This window comes from Dendrobates tinctorius, unplaced genomic scaffold, assembly GCF_039654945.1.
Source record: "Dendrobates tinctorius isolate UK_male_01 unplaced genomic scaffold, ASM3965494v1 ptg000150l, whole genome shotgun sequence".
Taxonomy (NCBI): Eukaryota; Metazoa; Chordata; class Amphibia; order Anura; family Dendrobatidae; genus Dendrobates; species Dendrobates tinctorius.
Window position 1 is genome coordinate 11307780 of NW_027361817.1, and position 21757 is coordinate 11329536.

At 43.7% G+C, this 21757-nt stretch overlaps 1 protein-coding gene across 1 annotated transcript in view; it reads right to left on the minus strand.

Moving 5' to 3' along the window:
- Positions 1–21757, minus strand: part of DNAH7 (dynein axonemal heavy chain 7) — a 529416-nt gene that overhangs the window by 468428 nt on the left and 39231 nt on the right. Inside the window, exons 2-3 of the mRNA XM_073546702.1 lie at positions 14763–14828; positions 8566–8671 (exon numbers count right to left, since the gene is read on the minus strand). Coding sequence (XP_073402803.1) covers positions 8566–8671; positions 14763–14828 — 172 coding nt within the window. The remainder of the gene's footprint in view (positions 1–8565; positions 8672–14762; positions 14829–21757) is intronic.

Consider the following 21757-nt stretch of genomic DNA (forward strand, 5'->3'; position numbering starts at 1 on the left):
GCATGGAAACGCTATCTCCTACCCAGCAGATGCATGTAATGCATTCATGCCACGGTGCTCTCCAGCACGTTACCTCCCAACCTCCTCCTCCCACCACAGTAGTTCCTCCACCTGCACCCCCTCCAGCCACTTTCCATCCTCCCCCTCCTATTACATCTGCACCCCCTCCAGCCAATTTCCATCCTCCCACTCCTATTACATACCATCCACCTCCCCAGTACCAGCAACCTCCCCAGTACCAGCAACCTCCCCAGTACCAGCAACCTCCCCAGTACCAGCAACCTCCCCAGTACCAGACATCTCCCCACTTCCAGCAACCTGCCCCGTACCAAACTCCTTCCCCGTACCAAACTCCTTCCCCATACAACTTGCCATCAACATCATCTGCTCCTACAGTCCCTGCCCAACCCTCCACTCCACCGCCCACCACCTCTTCTGCCTCCCACATGTCCACCCATTCTGTAGCTTTTTCCACACCATCACCTCTAACTGTTCCTTCCCCATCACGATCCCAATCCTCTCTCCACACTCCCAGTGTCGAAGTGTCCCGCAGCCCCTCCAGCAGTATTTCCACCCCACACTACACAGATTTATGATGTGTTTTGTAATAAAAATGCCCAGTTGGTTTCAAACCTTTATTAAAAAAGTTTTTTTAACTTTAAAAATAGTTTACAAAAAAAAAATATTTTAAATAAAAGTTAAATTATTGTTTACACTGGTTGTCTGTCATTTCTTTCTGCGGCGAAATATGTTTAAAAAAAAGGTTAAATACAGGGTATTTAAAAGGTAAAAAGGTATTCAAAACCAGGTATATAACTGTGGGTAAATTTTAGCTTTTTGCCACAGTTGTGTTCCTGGTTGTGTTTGAAGCAAAGTATTTCACCTAAAAAGTTGTGTTTATTGTTGGTGATTTCCTAACAATGTACACAACTTTTGTTAAAAGGTGAAATACTTTGCATAAAACACAACCAGGTACACACCTGTGGCCTAAAGCTAAAAATAGAGACCATGACAAGATAGCCAACTTTGGTTGGCAAAGGTATATACTGTTGGTACAGAAGGTACACAAGTTTGGTTAAGGGCACAAATCTTTCACACTCTGTCATCCTGCCAGTGTACTCTGCCTTGAGGTGACATAAAGTATAGTGCAAAATTGTCCCTCATTACTGAAACCGTCACAGAACTTCTAGTGGTAATGTCATGGTAATCTTGCAAGGTGGTTTCTTCAGAGGTGTCCTCAATGGAAATGGGTTCCTTGCAGATAACAAAATTGTGGAGTACCACGCAAGCTTTGATCACCTCGTCCACAGTTTCTGTCTTGAGGTTGATCGCAGTCAATAGGACCCGCCATTTGGCTGTCAGAATACCAAAGGTACATTCCACCATTCTTCTTGCTCTTATGAGGCGGTAATTAAAAATGCGTTTTGTTCTTGTCAATCCTCTGCTAGAGTACGGTTTCAAAAGGTGTTCTGACAGCTGGAAGGCTTCATCCCCTACACAGACAAATGGCATAGGTGGATCAGATGTTTGCGGCAGCGGTCTAGGGGGTGGGAACTGGAAGGTGTTTCCATACAGTTTACGCCCCATGGCAGACAGTTTGAAAACTTGAGAGTCATTGGAGCGGCCATAGGCCCCAATATCAACAGCAATAAATTTGTATTCCGCGTCAGCGATGGCCATGAGGACAATTGAAAAATATTTCTTGTAATTGAAATATTCCGATCCCGATCCGGCTGGCTTTACAATGCGGATATGTTTCCCGTCCACAGCGCCCAAGCAGTTGGGAAACTGACATATCTGTTGAAACTTTTCTGAAATTTCAATCCACCTCTCTGTTGTGGGCTCTGATAAAAACTCTTCAGCTAAGGAGTCCCACAGTGCACGGCATGTGTACTTCACTATTCCAGATATGGTGGAAATCCCGAGTCTGTACTGGAAATGCAGTGACGAAAGGGATTCTCCAGTTGCAAGAAATCTGTGGGGAATTAAAAAACAATCAATTAGTTTTAAATCACAGCATTACATACCAAAACTCAGCTATAACACTTGGAGATACAAACTACCACCAACAAGATTGCAGTGAAAGTGTGCTCTGAAGCGAGCAGATCCAATAAATGTGGCTTACCTTAAAGTCACCATCAGACGCTCTGCGGGTGAAACAGAGAAGGTGTCCGCTTTTCTTATGAGGTGTGCAATGCGCTCCACCAAGTAATCAAAATTCTCCATTTTCATCCGAACATATCCAAAAAATTTATCCGGGTTTCGTCGAAGGTCCATGCAGAGTGTAGAATAGACCCCACGCGTCATTCTCTTGGCTGTGATGGGGTGGATCCACAAATGTCGTCTACGATGCCTGATGCGCTGCTGTCTCGCTCTCTCCTTCTCCAGAACAATCACCCTCAAACGATTCGCCTCCGCTGTAAAATCCGCCAAATTCTTCAAAATATTTCCAATGACAACATCCATCTTCGCCAGTAACTTGCTCTTCTCTCCAACCTGCACTTTCTCCTCTACAACCTGTCAAAGAAGGGCTGTAGGAACACGCTATATATAGTTTTCCAGTAGCCAATCCCGTTCGGAAGGCCACAAGGGGTGTTTTTAAAAACCGGATCCGGCGTAATCCGTCGAAAAACGGATAGAAAAACAGATGAACCGGATGGGACGGATCCGGTTTTGTCTGTCAAGAACAAGACGGATGCGGCAGAAAACCGGATCCGTCACATCCGATTTTACAAAACATTTTGCCGGATCCGGCGTTCCGGAACGACGCCGGATCGCGCCTGACGCCGAAAACCTGATGTGTGAAAGTAGCCTAAGTAGGACGCGTTCCCTGGGAGAGACTTTGTCCGATAAAGCCACGCTAAAGTCACATGACCACTGCAGGCAATCATTATGTCACTTCTTCCTGTGTCAGCACAGACCACGGAGATAATGAAAATATTCAGTGAAAATCCAATTTCCAATTTTCCTGAAGATAACTTGTGAAATTAGTTATCCACAACTGCTAAAATAATGAAATTATACAACTTATTTGTAACCAGAGCTGGATTTCGACAAAGTGGGGCCCTAAATGCTAACATATTGCACCATCACACTCAAACCTTTAAGCTGCATTTACATGTTCTGACCAAGAGATGGGGATTCTGAACACATAACTCCTTACATTAATTAAGAATGGCCTAAAAATGTTTAATAAAATAGGTTTTACAAACTGGAGCGTCAGTAAGTATGTTTACATAGGATCATCTACTTAAACCTATTTTTAACAAAGACATCCTATATACTAAAGTCTACAGTATTACACAAAAAATTTAAATTTGAATTATTAAGCACCATCCTGTTGTTCCTAAAGAACACTTCTTGCCTTGCGTTCTTAGGAGGTCAATAGGGCGGTCACCAGTGGCGGATTAAGTGGACTATGGGCCCGGGGCTGTTCATAAAACCTGAGCCCCTGTACCCCACTTCCCAGGAAAACATTTTCTGTCAAAATTTTGTGGCTCTTCTCACAAAAACACTGCATATGCTGATTTTTAGGTATACAAATTGTAACATTTATTAGACCATAAAAACAAAGAAAAATTACTTTTTTCTCACAAGAAATTGTATTGTATGGTCAAACAATATAAATAATATTAAATCGGCTGTTCCCGAATTTGGCGCCCCCCGGGCGGTGAATGGCCTGCTCGGATGCGGGGTCTGGAAAGGAATAAAATGGCCGCGCTTGGGAGGGGGTACCGGCCTGGCCGGCTACTGGTTAGGGATGTTAATGATTAATCACACAGTCACAGACAGACATTCATTTCTGACACACTGCCTGCGACAGTGCTCCCAAGCAGCACAGACAGTAATGTGCAGGCTCAGCTCCGCCTCCGCTGCCCCTAGCCACAGTATAAGTTACACTTACATATATATATATATATATATATATATATATATATATATATATATATATATATAAAACAATACCAAATGGAACAATTCGCAATGTACCCCAGGCGAGTCACCATTTGTAAAATTATGACTCAAAGGGGATCGATAATGGACACTCCCACATCACATGTTAACACAAAAAAATGGAGTGAAAGTCCAAAATATTTTAGAAACGTCAGAAATTTATTATACATAAAAATCGTACTGACAATTATAAACAACATCTACAATGAAGGAACCGGGTAATATCAGCTGCTAATTGTCCTGTCCATATAATATTAAGTGAAAAGGAGCCAAGTGCTTCTTGTAATGATGGGCCATAAAACCGGGACACAAAGTGTAGGGAAGAACCCAGGTGCGCACCCTGAGGAACAACCCCGTTATCCCATGCTAAAGTGCTTACCCATCATGTGCTCCAGCCTCCAGGACAAGTGCAGCGCCGCCACGCTGCACTTGCGCTGGTGGCGGCGCTGCACTTGTCGTGGAGCACATGATGGGTAAGCACTTTAGCACGGATAACGGGGTTGTTCCTCAAATAAATTTCTTACGTTTCTAAAATATTTTGGACTTTCACTCCATTTTTTTGTGTTAACATATAAGTTACACTTAGGCTGTGTGCACACGCTACGGATTAGGTGCGGATTCATCCGCGCGGATTTTGTAAAATCCGCAGGTGAAACCGCAGGTCAAAATACCTGCGGTTTTACCTGCGGATTGCTCTGCGGTTTTGCCCTGCGGTTTTTCATCTCCTCAATAGAGGAGATGGCAAACCGCAGGAGAATCCGCAGAAAGAATTGACATGTCAAAAACCGCTGCGGAACCGCAGCAAAATCCGCAGTGTGTGCACACAGCCTTACACAGGCTGCCTGCGACTGCCTGGCTGCTGTGTGTGTGAGTGTGAGTGACTCTGTGTGACACTGAGGAAGGAAGCAGCCCGCAGGGAGAGCTCAGCAGCTGACTGAGCATGGAGGGAGGCTGGGGAGAGGCAGAGAGCATCCTCCTCCCAAATGGTGAGTGACCTGTGACCCACCTGCGCTAGCCGCTGCCAAAATCTCCTGCTAATACTCAGTCCTCTTCTCTCCTCACTGTGCCTCGGCCGGCCGTCTCCACGCTTGTCTCCCGAGTCCCACAGCACAGAGAGGAGGAATTTCTGCTCCTGCCGTGCTGCGCCGCCCCCACACACGTGCCGCCGGGGGCGGCCCGCCCCCCGCACCCCCCCGCAACCCCCTTCCTACGCCACTGGGCGGCGGCGGCTAACACAGATGCCGACCAGATTGGCCCCTGCCCTGGGCCCCCAAAAAACCTTGGGCCCGGGGCGACCGCCCCATCCGCCCCTATTAAGATCCGCCACTGGCGGTCACTACTGGAAAAGGTGAATTTTATGCCTCATAAGTTCTGCCTGATAACTGTCTGCATATTTAGCAATTAAGGAGGTACCCTAACCCCTACTACATATTATAGATATGACAAGTTTTTTTAATTTGTTCGTAAACTCATCATGAACATCCAAAGAAGTAGGACTGCAGGGAGCTCTCGTGCTATTATATGGCTATAAGAATTATTTTAACCCTTTCACCCCGGGGCGATTTTTTTTTTCCGTTTTTGTTATTTTGTCCCCTTCTTACCCCAGAGGAGCATTGCGGCTTTAAGCCTCCTCATCTCAACATGCTTAGCATGTCATTCTCCGCAAGGAGAAATCAAACTTCTTGGATATCGGTCCCTTTCTTACAAGAGCCATAACTTTTTTTTACTTTTCCATCCACTTAGCCGTATGAGGGCTTGTTTTTTTGCGGGACAAGTTGTACTTTGAATGACACCATTTATTCTACCGCATCATGTACTGGAAAACAGGAAAAAAATTCTAAGTGCACTGAAATTGCAAAAAAAAAAAGTACAATTCCACAATTTTTTTTATTTACCATGTTCACAATAAAACTGACCTGGCAATATAATTCTCCAGGTCAGTACAAGAACGCAGATACCAAACATGTATAGCTTTTTTTTTACATTTATGTGGCGAAGCAAATCTGAAATTTGTAAAAGACAAAAAAAAATGTTGCTTTTGTCACCATTTTCCAAGACCTGTAAAGATTTTTTGGGATATGGGGCTGTGCGGGGGTTTAGTTTTGCAACCTGAGCTGAAATTTTTACTGATACCATTTTGGGGTACATAATGATGTGTGGATTACGTTATATTGCATTTTATTGCAATGTTGCAGAGGTCAAAAATCGTAATTCTTGCGCTTTGATTTTTTTCTCGTTATGCCGTTTACCGACCGGATTAATTTACTTTAGATTTTGATAGATCGGACTTTTACTCACTCTTTTAATTGTTTTGATGCTATTTTCAGTCTACCTCCTGCTGTAGACGCTGGAGGCCCCCAAGGGAGTGGGGCAATTGCGCAACTTGTCACTCTCCCAAATGCCGACCCTGCTTGTAACTGATTCTACAATTGCTCAATGCTCCAATTACACACATCGGCAAAACTGTAGATTGTATGTTCCCCCCTTGTTTGCACGGGGTTTCCTCCCACATTCCAAAGACATACTGATAGGGAATCTAGATTGTGAGCCCCATTGGGGACAGTGATGATGATAATGTGTGCAAACTTAAAGCACTGCGGAATATGCTAGCGCTATATAAAAATAAAGATAATTATTATTATTATTAACTCTTGGAACTTCACTGTCAAGATAAGGAAAACTCACAATGGTAACTGAAATAACGTGAAACTGACAAAAGTAATTTTCAATTTAAATTTACTGAATATTAACTAATAAAAATCAAACATTGCTTTTGAATTGTGATTTAAATAAATAAATAAATTGTGGTCACATAGACAGCCTCTCCAGCGATCAGGACCAGCGAGCAAGCCGGTATCCAACGTAAACATCGGGTTTCTAAGAGCCACGCTGCTCTTAGAAACCCGATGTTTACGTTGGATACCAGCGTGCAGCGTCGTTGATCGCTGGCTCCCGCTGCCACACGCAGCGATGCACGCTGGCCAGCGATGAAAAAACGGCCCAGGACGATCCAGCACGATCAGCGATACCCGGCGGGGGGGCCGGTCACTTCTAGATGTCACACAAAGCGATATTGCTGGAGAGATCGCTGATGTGTCACAAAATCAGCAATCTCCTCAGCGAGATTGCTGTGTTTAACGGGGCCTTAAGGCATGTCCTGAAATTAGCATCATGGGTGTCTACAAACTTGTAATCAGTCAGTCTGCTTATTTGAAGGGTGAAAAGTAGTCACTGTGCTGTTTGGCATCATGCTGTGTGGCACACTAAACATAGTAATGAAAGGTAAGGAGAGAGTTCTCTCAAGAGATTAGAAAGACAAACATGATAAAGGAGAAGGCTGTAAGACCATCTTCAAACAGCTTGATGTTCCTGTTACTATAGTTGCACATATTATGCAGAAGTTTAATGTGTATGGGACTGTAACCATTTTTTGGACAAGGCAAGTGGAAAATTGATGACAAACGGAAGAGGCAGATAATATGAATTCTAACCAAAAAGCCCTGAATATGTTCCAAGAGAGATTAGAGGTCAACCTCAAAAGTAAAGGTAAATCGACGAAAAATCACACCATCTATCGCTGTCTTAGCCAAAGTGAAAGACGACATAGAAGGAAACCACTGTTGAAAGCAAATCATAGAAAAGCAAGATTGGAATTGCCAAAATGCATATTGACAAGCCATGATCTTCTGGGAAAATGTCCTATGGACAGATGAGACAAAACTGGAGCTTTTTGACAAGTCACATCAGATCTATGTTCACAGGTGCAAAAATGAAGCATACGAAAAGAAAATTGTACCTACTGAGAAATACGGAGACGGCTTGGTTATGCTTTCTGGCTGCTTTGCTGCATCTGGCATGGGGTGGTTTGAAACTGTGCAGGGTAAAAAAAATCTCACAACTATCAACGCCACTTGGAGCCAAATGTGCAACCCTGTGTCAGAAAGCCAAGTCTGAGTCACAGGTTGTGGAACCTCCAACAGGATAATGACCCAAAACACAGCTAAAAACATCCAATAATGACTAAGAGCAAAGCATTGGACAGGAGTGCCTTTTTATGACCCCAGATCTAAATACTATTGAACAACTGTGGTAGGAGATGAAATCTTGCAGTCTGGAAAGGCATCCTTCACACATGATACACCTGGAGCAGATTGCTCAGGAGGAAGTGGGCCAAAATAATTGTGGAAAGATCCAGACGTCTCTCTGAAAGCTATACAAATCCTTTGTTTGCAGTGATTGCCTCAAAAAGGTTGTGAAACAAAATATTAAGTTAAGGGTACCATCATTTCTGTCCAGGACATTTTCATTTGTTTGTTATTTTTTAATGCTTCTGTTGAACAACAGTTATGAAGTAAGATCAGATTTTCATTAGTTGATATTCAGTAAATTTGAAATAAGAATTACTTTTGTGAGTTTACAATTAATTCAGCGACCATTGGGTGTTTTTCTTATTTTAACAGAAGGGTGCCAACAATTTTGTCCACATGTGTATATGAATGAGGCTGTCGCCAAAATCTTTTCTCCTAATGTGCAGATTAACGACATTATTTTACATAGCAGGAGAAATCAGAACACAATGACACGTACTGGAACAGAATATTCCCAACTTACTTTGTGACAAGTTGTAAAGATCGTGGACATCCTCCGATTCATCTTCCTTTTCGTCTCTCAGAAGGAAACACGGCGGAGCCTTTCTCCACTCCGGCTTGGAACTAACCTAAAATATATCAAGAATTTCAAACCAATTTCCTGCCTTTTTCTAGTCCAAAACTTTTTAACTGCTGTTACCTAAGACTCATCAATATTTCTCGCATTACACATCCTAGAGATTGGAGAAACAATTTCAAGTACAGTATAATGCAGTGTTTCAATATTTAGGAGGTGTTTGTCTGATAGCTTGTTGTAATTGTCACTTCTGCCGTCTTTACATTTGTGAATAGCCTAGTCATATACTAACATTACAAATATGTATGCATAAGAAATTGTTGAAAACCATTGAAAAGGCCAGTATGATGCTACGATTGTAAAAGTCTTGGTAGGACATGCGCTCACACTGGCAGCACGGTCATCACACGCTCTGGACTGCTTACGACTACACTCAGTGCATGACGGCAGCCCTACCAGCTGGAGCAAGCGTCCCACCGACAGGACTTTTACGGTTCTTCATTGTCAAGAACTCATTCTATTCATTTGAAGACCGCAGTGTGTAACAATGAGTAGGCCCTCAATTTGGGATAATTGACTTCTGGATGTAGGTAAGACTAGTCGGCATTATCCTGACGTCTTTATGATCCAGTTGCCCTACTAGTCATTTCAGCACTCACTCACTTATAACACATATTTTTGTGTGTTCAGTTGAGTTTCAGGTTGAATGTGGCTTATGTAGCTAATAAATGTATTATCACTACTGTATATACTGGTAATATTGTAGTTATGGTCTGGCGGTATTATTTGTCCACTGTATTGCAGTATTCATAACGATATTGTTCTTTTTACAGTAGTGTTTGTCAGTGATCTGTATGGTGACATTATTCAGTCACTGCTGTATATACTAGTAATACAGTATACAGCAATGTCATGGTAATATTAATCATTCTTTATATACAATTGCACTTAAACACACGGGCTGATGACCGGATCATGCAGCTTTATATGAAAATCCCTATTATAATTGCCAGACCTGAATTAACAAGCATTTCTCACCTACTGTGTCCCCCCATTTCCTTGTAGATTGTAAGCTTGCGAGCAGGGACCTCACTCCTAATGTCACTGTTTGAATTGTCTTAACTTGTATTGAATTTATTGTCTGTACATGTCCCCGCTTAATTGTAAAGTGCTGCGGAATATGTTGGCGCTATATAAATAAAAATTATTATTATTATTATTATTATACAATTATGCAAATTAGGTTATTAAATATACAACCTTTTTGCAGTTTGCAATTAATCAATAAAAGAAGGACTCCTTAAATAGCTGGTTTCACCAATAGCTTAAATAGTGGTTTCACCGAAGTCAACCACTTTGAATGACTACTATGATCTCAGAATTATTCCACCCCTTCATGACAAATGTCTTTAATACTTAATAGAGCAGACTCTGGCTGTTATGACCTGCTACAAACCACATTCATAGCCCAACTTCAGCTTCTGCCAGTGTTCCTGTCGAATCTTAACCCATACCTCTAGGGAAATGGCCTCCAGTTTATTAATATTGTTCAGTTTGAGTGCTGCTACTGCCTTCTTCAAATCCAATCAAAGATTATCTATTCCTCACAGAAAGCATGGTGCTTTCCTCTCGGATTTCCTGGTACCTGATTGAGTCCCTCTTTCCCTCAAAAAATGAGGAACATGGTGGTTCAGAGTCTGCGCTGCCCAAAGTTCAAAGATACGATCACACACAAAGGTGAAGCACGAATGCGATTTATTGTCAACGCGTTTCAAGGTTTCCAAACCTCTTCATCAAGACCACCACATTGTGGTTTGGTCCTGATGAAAAGGATGGAAACCTTGAAACACGTTGACAATAAAACTCATTCATGCTTCACCTCTTTGTGCGATCATATATTTAAATCTTGGGCATCACAGACTCTGAACCACCATATTCCTCATTTATTGCATCATATCTCCTTGATGGTCCTGCTGCAGCCTTTACATGCTTCTATAGGATATGTGACTGTCACAATACTATCAGGTGAGCGCACCTATATTATTTTATACCATTTGGTTATCAGATAACACCCTATTTGTGCTTTTTTGTCTCTCCAGTTTTACTATTTGATTTTCCACTTTCCCTCAAAGCATTGCATCTTTATAAGCCCAAAAAATTCCAGGTGTGCTTCAATGCTCCACAGAACAGAATCCACAAAATTCAGTGGATTATTTACCGTATCTAGTTTTGAGCAGATTAGGGTCACCTTTTCTTGTAATTTCAAGTCAGTAGGGGTGTACGTCTTGGACTTCAAGCATTCACACCTTCTGCATTTAGTATGTGTCTTAGTGTCTACACAGAAACCTCAGAGACTGATGCCACCAAAGCTTGCTGCACGTTTCCACTCAGTAGAGGTTTTTTGACCACCTACCTCCTCAGGAACCTGGTGGCAGCCGATGACAGAGTAGCTTCCTCTTTCTACCACGTCCAGGTAGTGTAGCCAATGTTCAATTTCACTTTAAACTTGCAAACTATGCTTCCAGCTGAATCTATAGGAACATGCAATCCATTCCAATTGCTAACGTTTTGCAACCTTTTCCTTGTTTTTTTGCGCAAGGCAATGATCTCACCTCTTTAATTTTTTGGACCACTCTCTTGGCATTCCATGAATATTAGTGAACTGAAGGCCACTGCACCATAAGGAATGAGCTACGATCCTCAGGATCACTGTCAGAAGTCAATCTCTGACTATGTACGCAGGTTATAACAGCCAAAGGGTGCCCTATGTAATCCAGGTCATCAGCAAAAAGGTGCTCTACTAAGAAGTAAAGACAATTGAAAAGTTGTCATAAAAGTTGAATAATAATGATATCTCAGTAGTCAGTAAAATTTGGAGAAACCACTTGTTAAACGAGTCGTGGTGACTGGTGAGCCATTTAAATTGTTCTTATTTCATAGGTTTACTGCAAACAACAAAAAGTTTGAAAATGTTGTTATTAACTTAATTTGCAGTAGGGGTTGAATATTTTTTATTGCAACTGTTGCTGCATCGATAATAATATTGGTTTCGATAAAAAAAACCCTGATGTTCGATAATAGTGGTATTATTCGGTCACTATGTGGCAGCAACACGTGGCCACCGACAGACGGGATTATTTGTCCCTTAAATAGTACTGTAGGGGAAATTGTATTAGGAATATAACATTAGGATAAGTGATTTCATTCATATGATTAACACTGCACAAAGGCCCAGAACAAATAATAGGTCACTGCTGACCCACCTCGGCCTAGTGAGCTTGACCCTCAAAGGTTGGGCAGATGGTCCTTTGGAGTTAAGCAGTGTGTATTGCGGGCACTCATCACCCCGTGTGTTTGATGAGTGGTGACAGCGCGTTGTGTATTTGGGGTGTGTGGACTGTGTCATGGTGTGTTTTTTTTTGCTCACTCTCCAGTCTATAATGGAGGATTAGTGGAAGACTGAGTCAGTCGCACCCCATGTGATGAACAGAGCAGTGTGTACAGGACAGTGGTATTTTTTTAGTATTGGTCTCGGTATACTCGATTTTGTTCAGTAATATCATGGTGATTATACTTGTATAATGTTATTATATGGTTTATATTGTGGAAATGTGATATATACTCAGATCTGCCATAACCCTCATATTTTCACATATCGTTACATTCGCCACACAGGAAGTGGGCCCGTGTGCTTTCAAATTCAAGGATTGAATTTATTTTTCAAATTTTATGTTTTAATAATAGCACAAAAAAAACGAAGTCAAGTATATGACATCAATGTTTGAAAAGATCATATAACAGTGAACATACAAAGAAAACATGGCAGAACCTACAAAGAAAAAAAAATAGAGAGAGGATGGGGGCAGGGTGTAGTATGAGGAGCATGTGGATAATGGAAAAGTAAGGATCAGAAATTGATGAGGATACTTTGTATGATTAGGCAAAAGAAAGCCTGTTGTTTGGCACACTGTGAGGATTCTCCGGTGCCGACGCCGAGCGCGGTGGGAGCGTGACCTCAAGAATGTAATTTGCATACATGCAATCACGTGCTGACTAGACGTGCACAGCCTAGTTCATTGCATGCGTATTGAGCAAGGCTGGACATGTCTAGTCAGAATGTGGCTGGAAGTATGCCAATTGCTACCCGCTCCAGGCGGTGACAGTGGAGAACACTCACACTGCGCAGTGCGTATAATGTGAGGAATTCACAAGTCTGCAGTCATGTAGAATGATTTCAGACTTGTACCCTAAGGCTGGACAACCCCTTTAAGACATTAATGAGTTATCAATTGGTCATAAAGTTTTTTATTCAGGATAGAAATTGTAGGTAAGGTATGTCTTTTTTCCAAACATGAGTATTGCCTGTTTTGCTGCTAAGAAGAAAGTGATGAGTATATAATGAGGTTGTGTGAGGGTGGACGATTTGTGGTGTAACAGGGCTTCCACGGGGTCTCATATCAGAAGGGAATGGAAAATGACTTCAGCCAATTTATATACACATGACCAGAAATGAGAGACCTGGGGTCAAGTCCACCACACTTGTAGCATATCACATTTGGATCCCCAGAAACAATTAGCAGAAGATCCAGGGATCAGAAGTGCTAACCGCACAGGGACCAAGTACCAGCACAAGGACTTTGTAAGCAGCCTCCATCGTGTTAAGGTTATAGAACAGTTACAAATCACATTCCAGCCAGGAGAGAATTTCAGTCCAAGTCCTGCTAGGTGACGGTGGAGAAATGAGTTGCACACATGCTGTAATGACTAGAGGGTATTTCTTTGTATACTGTATAAAGCCCCCCAAACACACTAGATCAGACCTGGGCAAAATGCGACCCACATCCGACCCTCTGACTGTCTCATTCCGGCCCGCGGGTCGAGACAGCTGTGGGGCTGAAAGCCAGAGGCCCACGGTCTGCACCATGCCCGCCCGCCCGCTGTCTCCGTTGTCTCCATTGGTGGTGGAGGGGACTCCGGCCACTTCCTCCATCAATCAGCATGTGAAACAGCTGACGCGATGACATAATTTCATCACGTCAGCTGTGTTCTGCGGAGGGTAAGCACACAGGAGGCAGAAAAAGAGACAGAGCGCCAGGGAACGGGACCGAGGTGAGTATGTGGTGTTTTTTTTTCATGTGTATGGGATGTTTGGGTGGCATGGGGGTGACATGCAGCACATGGGGAGGCTATGGGGGCTATATGCTGCACATGGGGAGGATATGGAGGTGACATCCTGCACATGGGGAGGCTATGGGGGTGTCATGCTGCACATGGTGCTGCATATGGGGGTGTCATGCTGCACATGGTGCTGCATATGGGGGCGACATGCTGCACATGGTGCTAAATATGGCGGTGTCAAGCTGCACATGGGGAGGCTATGGGGGCATCAGGCCATATATAAGAAGGCTGTTTTGGCCTCATACAGTGTATATAGGGAGGCTGGTGTGAGACTCATGCCGCATATGGGGGAGGCTGGTGTGAGACTCATGCCGCATATGGGGGAGGCTGGTGTGGGGTTTATGCCACATATGGGGGAGCCTGGTGTGGGGTTCATGCCGCATATGGTGGAGGCTGTGTGGGGCTCATGCCTCACATGTGGGAGGCTGGTGTGGGCCTCATGCTGCATATGGTGGAGGCTGTGTGGGGCTCTTATAGTATATAAGGGGCTGTGGGGGGCTCATACGATATACAGAAGGGGCTATACTCAGGTTCAAATGATATATAGGGGGATGTCAGCACACTTAATTCTGCTCAATATTAAGTGATACAATTAACATTAAATGTAATTATCAATAATATAATAATAATAATAATATATCAATATTAACATTGAGTAGAATTAATTTCAGCCTATTGGTTCGGCCCTCCACAACTGTCACGATCTCTCATGTGGCCACTCTGGAAAATGAATTGCTGACCTCTGCATTAGACTGATGTCGGCTGAACTCACCAATACTGACAAGTTTGAATGAATGTCTAAGGTGTATGTGATTCGGGGGGCACCAGACAACTGACTGTCAGGGGAGGTAACAAATTATTTAAAAAAAAATTGTTTTCAAGTCACAAGGAAATCACGCAAATAAAAACATAGCACAATATAGGACAAAACCGGCAGTGACGACAAAACTGCAATATTACTGTACCTCTGGTAACTGTGGCAAAAATCTCAGAGAAGTCTTTGGGAACTTTCCTTTATTGGAGGTTGAAGACTGTGGAAATAATAATATTATTAGAATGCTGCTTTTACACAAAACACTTTAGTGATATAGAAGATATTCATCTTTTATTGCTCTAGTGCATCTATCAGTAACCCCCTAATGACCAGGCCTGAAAGGGCCTTAGTTTTCTTTTTCAGTTTTGCACCTCTGATTCAATAATGCTGTATATATCTGCCAAGCCAGACCTGTAAGAGAAGAAAAATAACTTTTATTATACTCACCTGAGGGGCGATCCGGTACCAGGGATGTCGCTGATCTTGGTCAGTCGCCTCCCATTTTCTTATGATCACCGTCCTTCTTCTTGGTTCGTGTGAATGACGCATCCCTGCATCATCCACACAGTCTCCCCAGCATCGCGCTCCTGCACAGACATACTCAGGGCCGGAATTAGGGGCAGGCAGACCAGGCAGCTGCCTAGGGCCCCCGCTCCCCCAGGGGCCCCAGCTAGCGGCACATCATGCCGCCGCTATGGGGCCCCTGTGAGGAAGGGGATCCGCCTGCCCCCAGCGCCGACTCCCCCCGCCGCCGCATTGAACTATACCAGCGTCATAGACGCCGGTACAGTTCACAGCAATGATGAAGGAGAGAGCGTCAGCCGACGCTCCCTCTCCCATAATTCCCCGCTATACCTTTGACACAGCGGGTGTTCGCTGTGTGCCAGGCAGTGCAGGAGACAGGAGCCGGGAGCAGCGCAGGCACGAGGAGAAGGTGAGAAGTGTAGGTTTTTTTAACTATATCGTTGTGTGTGCTGGACTGTGGGGCCACTCTCAGCAGGGGGGAGGGGGCTATATACCATGTGTGGCTGGGCTATATATCATGTGCTGGGCTATATACCATGTGTGGCTGGGCTATATACCATGTGTGGCTGGGCTGTATACCATGTGTGGCTGGGCTATTTACCATGTGGTGCTGGGCTATATACCATGTGGTGCTGGGCTATATACCATGTGGTGCTGAACTATATACCATATGTGGCTGGGCTATATACCATGTGTGGCTGGGCTAAATACCATGTGCTGGGCTATATACCATGTGGTGCTGGGCTATATACCATGTGGTGCTGGGCTATATACCATGTGGCGCAGGGCTATATACCATGTGTGGCTGGGCTATATATCATGTGTGGCTGGGCTATATACCATGTGTGGCTGGGCTATATACCATGTGTTGCTGTGGTGCTGGGCTATATACCATAGTGCTGTGCTGTATACCATGTGTGGCCGTGCTATATACCATGTGTGGCTGTACTATATACCATGTGGTGCTGGGCTATATACCATGTGGTGCTGGGCTATATACCATGTGTGGCTGGGCTATATACCATGTGGTGCTGGGCTATATACTATGTAGTGCTGGGCTATATACCATGTGGTGCTGGGCTATATACCATATGGTGCTGGGCTATATACCATGTGGTGTTGGGCTATATATCAAGTGGTGCTGGGCTATATACCATGTGTGGCTGGGCTATATACCATGTGGTGCTGTGCTATATACCATGGTGCTGGGCTGTATACCATGTGGTGCTGGGCTGTATACCATGTGGTGCTGGGCTATATACCATGTGGTGCTGGGCTATATACCATGTGTGGCTGGGCTATATACCATGTGTGGCTGGGCTATATACGATGTGGTGCTGTGCTATATACCATTTGGTGCTGTGCTATATACCATGTGGTGCTGTGCTATATACCACGTGGTTCTGTGCTATATACCATGTGGTTCTGTGCTGTATACCATGTGGTTCTGTGCTATATACCATGTAGTACTGGGCTATATACCATGGTGGGCTGGGCTATATACTATGTGGTGCTGGGCTATATACCATGTGTGGCTAGGCTATATACCTACCATGTGTGGCTGGGCTATATACCATGTGGTGCTGTGCTACATACCATGGTGGGCTGGGCTATATACATGTGGTGCTGGGCTATATACCATGTGGTGCTGTGCTATATTCCATGTGGTGCTGTGCTATATTCCATGTGGTGCTGTGCTATATACCATGTGGGGCTGGGCTATATACCATGTGGGGCTGGGCTATATACTATGAGGCTGTGTTATATACCATGGGGGGTTACATTTTACATTATATTCTATAGGGGAGGCTGTGTTATATAATATGGAGGGCTACATTATATTCTATGGGGAGGTGGGCTGTATTATATTCTATTTGGGGCTACATTATATTCTATGGGTGGCTGTATTATATTTATTATATTTTATGGGGGGTGTTTGCATCATTCTCTATGAGGGACTACATTATACTATATGAGGAGGCTAAATTGTATTCTATGGGGGGCTGCATTATATTATATGGGGGGCTACATTATATTCTAGGGGGGCTGCATTATACTATATGAGGGCTACATGGTATTCTATGGAGGGGCTACATTATACTATATAAGGGGTTGCATTATATTCTATGAGAGGCTGCAATATACTCTATGAGGGGGCTGCAATATATTCTATGGAGGGGCTGCATTATACTATATGAGGGGGGCTGCATTATATTCTATGGGGGGTTACATTATATTCTGTGGAGTGGCTGCATTATACTCTGTGAGGTAGCTGCATTATGCTCTAAGGGGGGGCTGCATTATATTCTATGGGGGTTACATTATATTGTATAGCTGGACTGCATTATACTACGTGGGGTGGCTGCATTATGCTCTATGGGGTGGCTGCATTATACTATAAGAGGGGGGCTGCATTATATTCTATGGGGGGTTACATTATATTGTATGGCAGGGCTGCATTATACTCTGTGGGGTGGCTACATTATGCTCTATGGTGTGGCTGCATTATACTGTATGTGGGCTGCAATATACTATATCGAGGACTATGGAGAATACATTATATGAAGAACTATGGGGTTCATTATACTATGGGAAGTGAATTGTATTACATGGATGACTATGGTGGTGCATTATACTATGGAGCACTATGAGGATGGTATTATACTATATGGAGGACTGAGCAATGTATTTTAATATATGGAGGGCTATGAGTAGTGTATTATACTATATGGAGGACTATGAGTAGTGTATTATACGTAGTGTATTATACTATATGGAGGACTGAGGAGTTTATTATGCTATATGGGGGACTATGGGGCACATTATATTATATGGACGACTATGGGGTGTAAACTGTAAATATGCTGCTGATAACATGATACTGTATGGTTATCTGTTAGTGATCTAGTAGTGATCATTCTGTCCCCATCATTCTTTCTCAGATGGTGGAAAGAGGCCGGGAAACAAGTGTTGAACGACTTCAATATTGTCGATCACACTCATTTAGCGGCCTGAACTCAGCGCATGTAACTACAACGGAAAAGCTTCTGTGTGATGTGCAATATGTTAGAATTTGGGGCCCCGTTTTAAACTTTGCCTAGGGCCCCACTTTGCATAAAACCGGCAATGACACATACTTATCTGCCCTGTTGAGGGAAGAGCAGAGTCCTGCAGCGCGCAGGCGCTGGGCCTCTCTGACCTTTCCCGGCACCTGCTCATTGTAGTACTTTGCTCTGCCCTCAAGAGGTCAGAGATGTACACCTGCGCAGGAGCGTGATGCCAGTGAGCCTGTGTGGATGATGCAGGGACGCATCATCCACATGAAGCAAGCAGGAGGAAGGCATTGCAAGAAAGTGGGAGGCACCAGACCAAGAAGAGCGTCACCCCTCGGACCGGACCGCCCCGCAGGTGAGTATAATAAAAGTTATTTTTCTTCTCTTCCAGGTGGGGTTGGGGGCAGATATACAGCATTATAGCATTATAGAAGAATTGATCAATTGTTTGCTAAATGTCTCATTTTGAAATACAGTTAGAAATCAATATGTGCATATGCACTTTATGTATTGCGTTCTGAACATAGGCAGCGCTGGCTTCTTTCAGTTTTTTATTACCAATTTTTGTTGTGTTTTTTTGGGGGTGGAGGGAGCGTCGATTAGAACTTCTGCTATTCTGCAATTATTTCTATGTACGTCCCTTCCTGTAGACTAATATAAGATGTTGATCCAGAGGAAGGGAAGGCAAAACCCTATGAGGCAGGTGCTAATAGTCCCATATTAGGGGGAAAAGTCCTTCCGGAATCCAGCAATCAGACTAGTTCCCTGGACCAACATTACATCACAGAATCTAGTACCCATAACTTATAATGTGATAATTTTCAAGATAAGCATCCAGATCCTCCTTGTACTTTCGCAGTGAATTAGCCATCAACATCATGTGGCAGAAAGTTCCATAGTTTCAATGCTCTTTCCATAAAGTATCTGCAACTGTGATTAAGGTTAAATCTTCTTTCCTTTAGATGTAGAGGATGCCCCCTTGTCATCATTACAAGCCCCAGGTCTAAAATGATCATTAGAAAGATCTTTGCACTGTCCCTTTGTAAGGTAGTGGCATAGAATTACCTCTTTGCTCCCCTTCCTTTAATTGTTCTCAGTATGTTGATGTTTACATATGCTAATGTTGGTAATGTCTATGTTAATATTTGTGGTACTGCTACATAGCAATATGTATTACCGCTCACATTTATGGTACTGCCACATTCATACATGTGTTACCATTCTCTGTAGGATTATGTATATTATGTTGTGTTCCTTTAATATAATGTAATGTTTATTATGGCTCATTTACAGTTTAGGGAAAGTGAAGTGCATCCTTCGGACATTAGAGGAGGGCACCTTAGTATTATAGTTCTCATAGATAAGAGTAAGTGTAGTTTCTTTGTGGGCCAGTAGATGGGGGCATACTAGTGTGCACGGATAGAATAGATTATAGTTAGTGCATAGAGGGTTGAGTGTAGGAGGGACTGCTGGGTGTTAAGACAGAAGTTTTGAGGAAGTTAAGACAGATGGGGCCAGGATGCCTGAAGTGTCCACATGTGCTATATGCACAGGATGGCTCGGCAGCCATGCAACATTAAATTGATACAGCCGATGTTATCCACGGCCACTGGACGTCATTGCAGTGGGCCAGTACAGGAGAAGGAAGATGTGGTGACTCATAGCCTGGGCGGACACCTTTAGGGCAGGAGTCGGTTGGAGTGAGGAGTTGGAAGAAGTTGGAGCTTCGACGGGATCGGTACAGACGGGCCGGATGCTTTACCATAGGCCATCAAACCGGGTGACTGATGATTTTGAGTCTTGGGCGAAACAGGCAGAAGAAATTGTCATAATGGCGAGGTTAGGCCAGGAAGGATCTGGGGAGCAATATAAGATGGTCCGGTCCGGGCGTGTACTGCACAGAAGAGTCAACCAAGCAGGGAGAGATGAGGAAACAAGTGAATTCCATGATGTGCCAACTGTGGATGTAACATGTGAAGTATTAAGTAAAGAGAATGTTCAAGTTATCCTGGACTGTGTCTCCATTACTGAGGGTCGCCTGGAAGAGGGACCGCCGCTGCCTGGGAAGTGCCTGGGGGGACGTGAACCTGGACAAGCAGGGTACTCTAAGAAGAGGAATACAGTTTTCTGTGAGGGAAGGTCGACAAAAAATTCAGCAAAAATTCAATAAAGATGGCTCTGCAAAATAAAGATAATGCATTAGTTTCTTAATATGGGGGCTAGTTGATGCAAGCATATGGGAGTTGACATAGATCTAGTTCACTCTCTCCCTACAGCTAACCACCATTGGCTTTGAGCAGGGGGTTGGACCAGATGGCCCAGGAGGTCCCTTCCAACTCTACGATTCTATGATTCTATGAGTATGTGTTTATCATATACCCCAGCACTATATTCATTAGGTAGGTTTCCAGCTTTATCTCGGTGTTCTCTATATATTTCTCGTACTCTGCAACCAGGGTTTATACCATCTTTGTTATTTGGCTATGGGATATTTGACAATTTTTGGTGGATTAATCCACTGGGTCCCTCTCATTATCAATATGACCCTTGTCTATATGCATATTCATGTATTTACTCACTTGTATATACAGTAGAGTTGAGCGACTTTTGGTTTTTTATGGTCGAGTTTCGTTTCGTGAAACCCGACTTTTCCAAAAGTCGGGTCGAGCAAGATCGGCCGATTAAAGGGAAAAGTCGGGGTCGTCCCGAAACACGAAACCCAATGTAAGTCAATGGGGAATAAAAGTCGGCAGTGAGAGGAGAACAGGAAACACACCTACAGTGCTCATTTGAATGCCAAAAGCATCAATTCTTCTTACTTAAGCTGGTCAACCTTAATTAACTTCATAATACAAGTTACGCACTGAAAAATGGGGGTTATTTGGCTAAAGTTGTGGGGGGGTAGGGCTGGCTCCAGGTTTTCATGTGCCCTGGGCGAAAGAGCGCCCCTTTAACACATAATACCACAACTCATCATGCTCCGATACGGCAGAGAAATAGCGTCCCAATGGATGAAGCTCCACTGTCTTATGGGCCCAAATAATGCTCCAAACATAATGGGCCCCATTTCTAATGCTCTAGTGTATAATGGGCCCTGTAAATGCTGCTCCAGTGTCTGATGTCCACCTTTGGAATGTTCCAGTGTATGGTGGGCCCCATCTATCATTCTCCAGAGTATAGTGCTCCCCAAAAATTGCTGTCCCAACATTGAAAACAATCAAATAAGTCTCCTCGCTAGGGAATCCCTGTACTAGTCTGGACTCCTTGTCGTCCCCATCTTCCATCTCACTGCACAGTATTTCAACCTTGCAAGTGCTGTGATCCTGAGCAAGCAGGGGGGGCCCACTCGTTGGCGACGGCACTGGCACAGGGCCCCTGATAGTACGGTGGTGTGTCTGATGGCGGGTGGGCCAAACCTGCACTTTCATCTGCAGCTTCCTGTTTGTCACCGTGTAAGATGGAACTGTATATGGGAAGGGTAACCTGAGTTTCATCAGGGTCAGATTCAGGCCGGGTAGCGTGCGAGGGGAATGTAGTGGTCTGGGTCAATGTACCAGCAGATTCATCG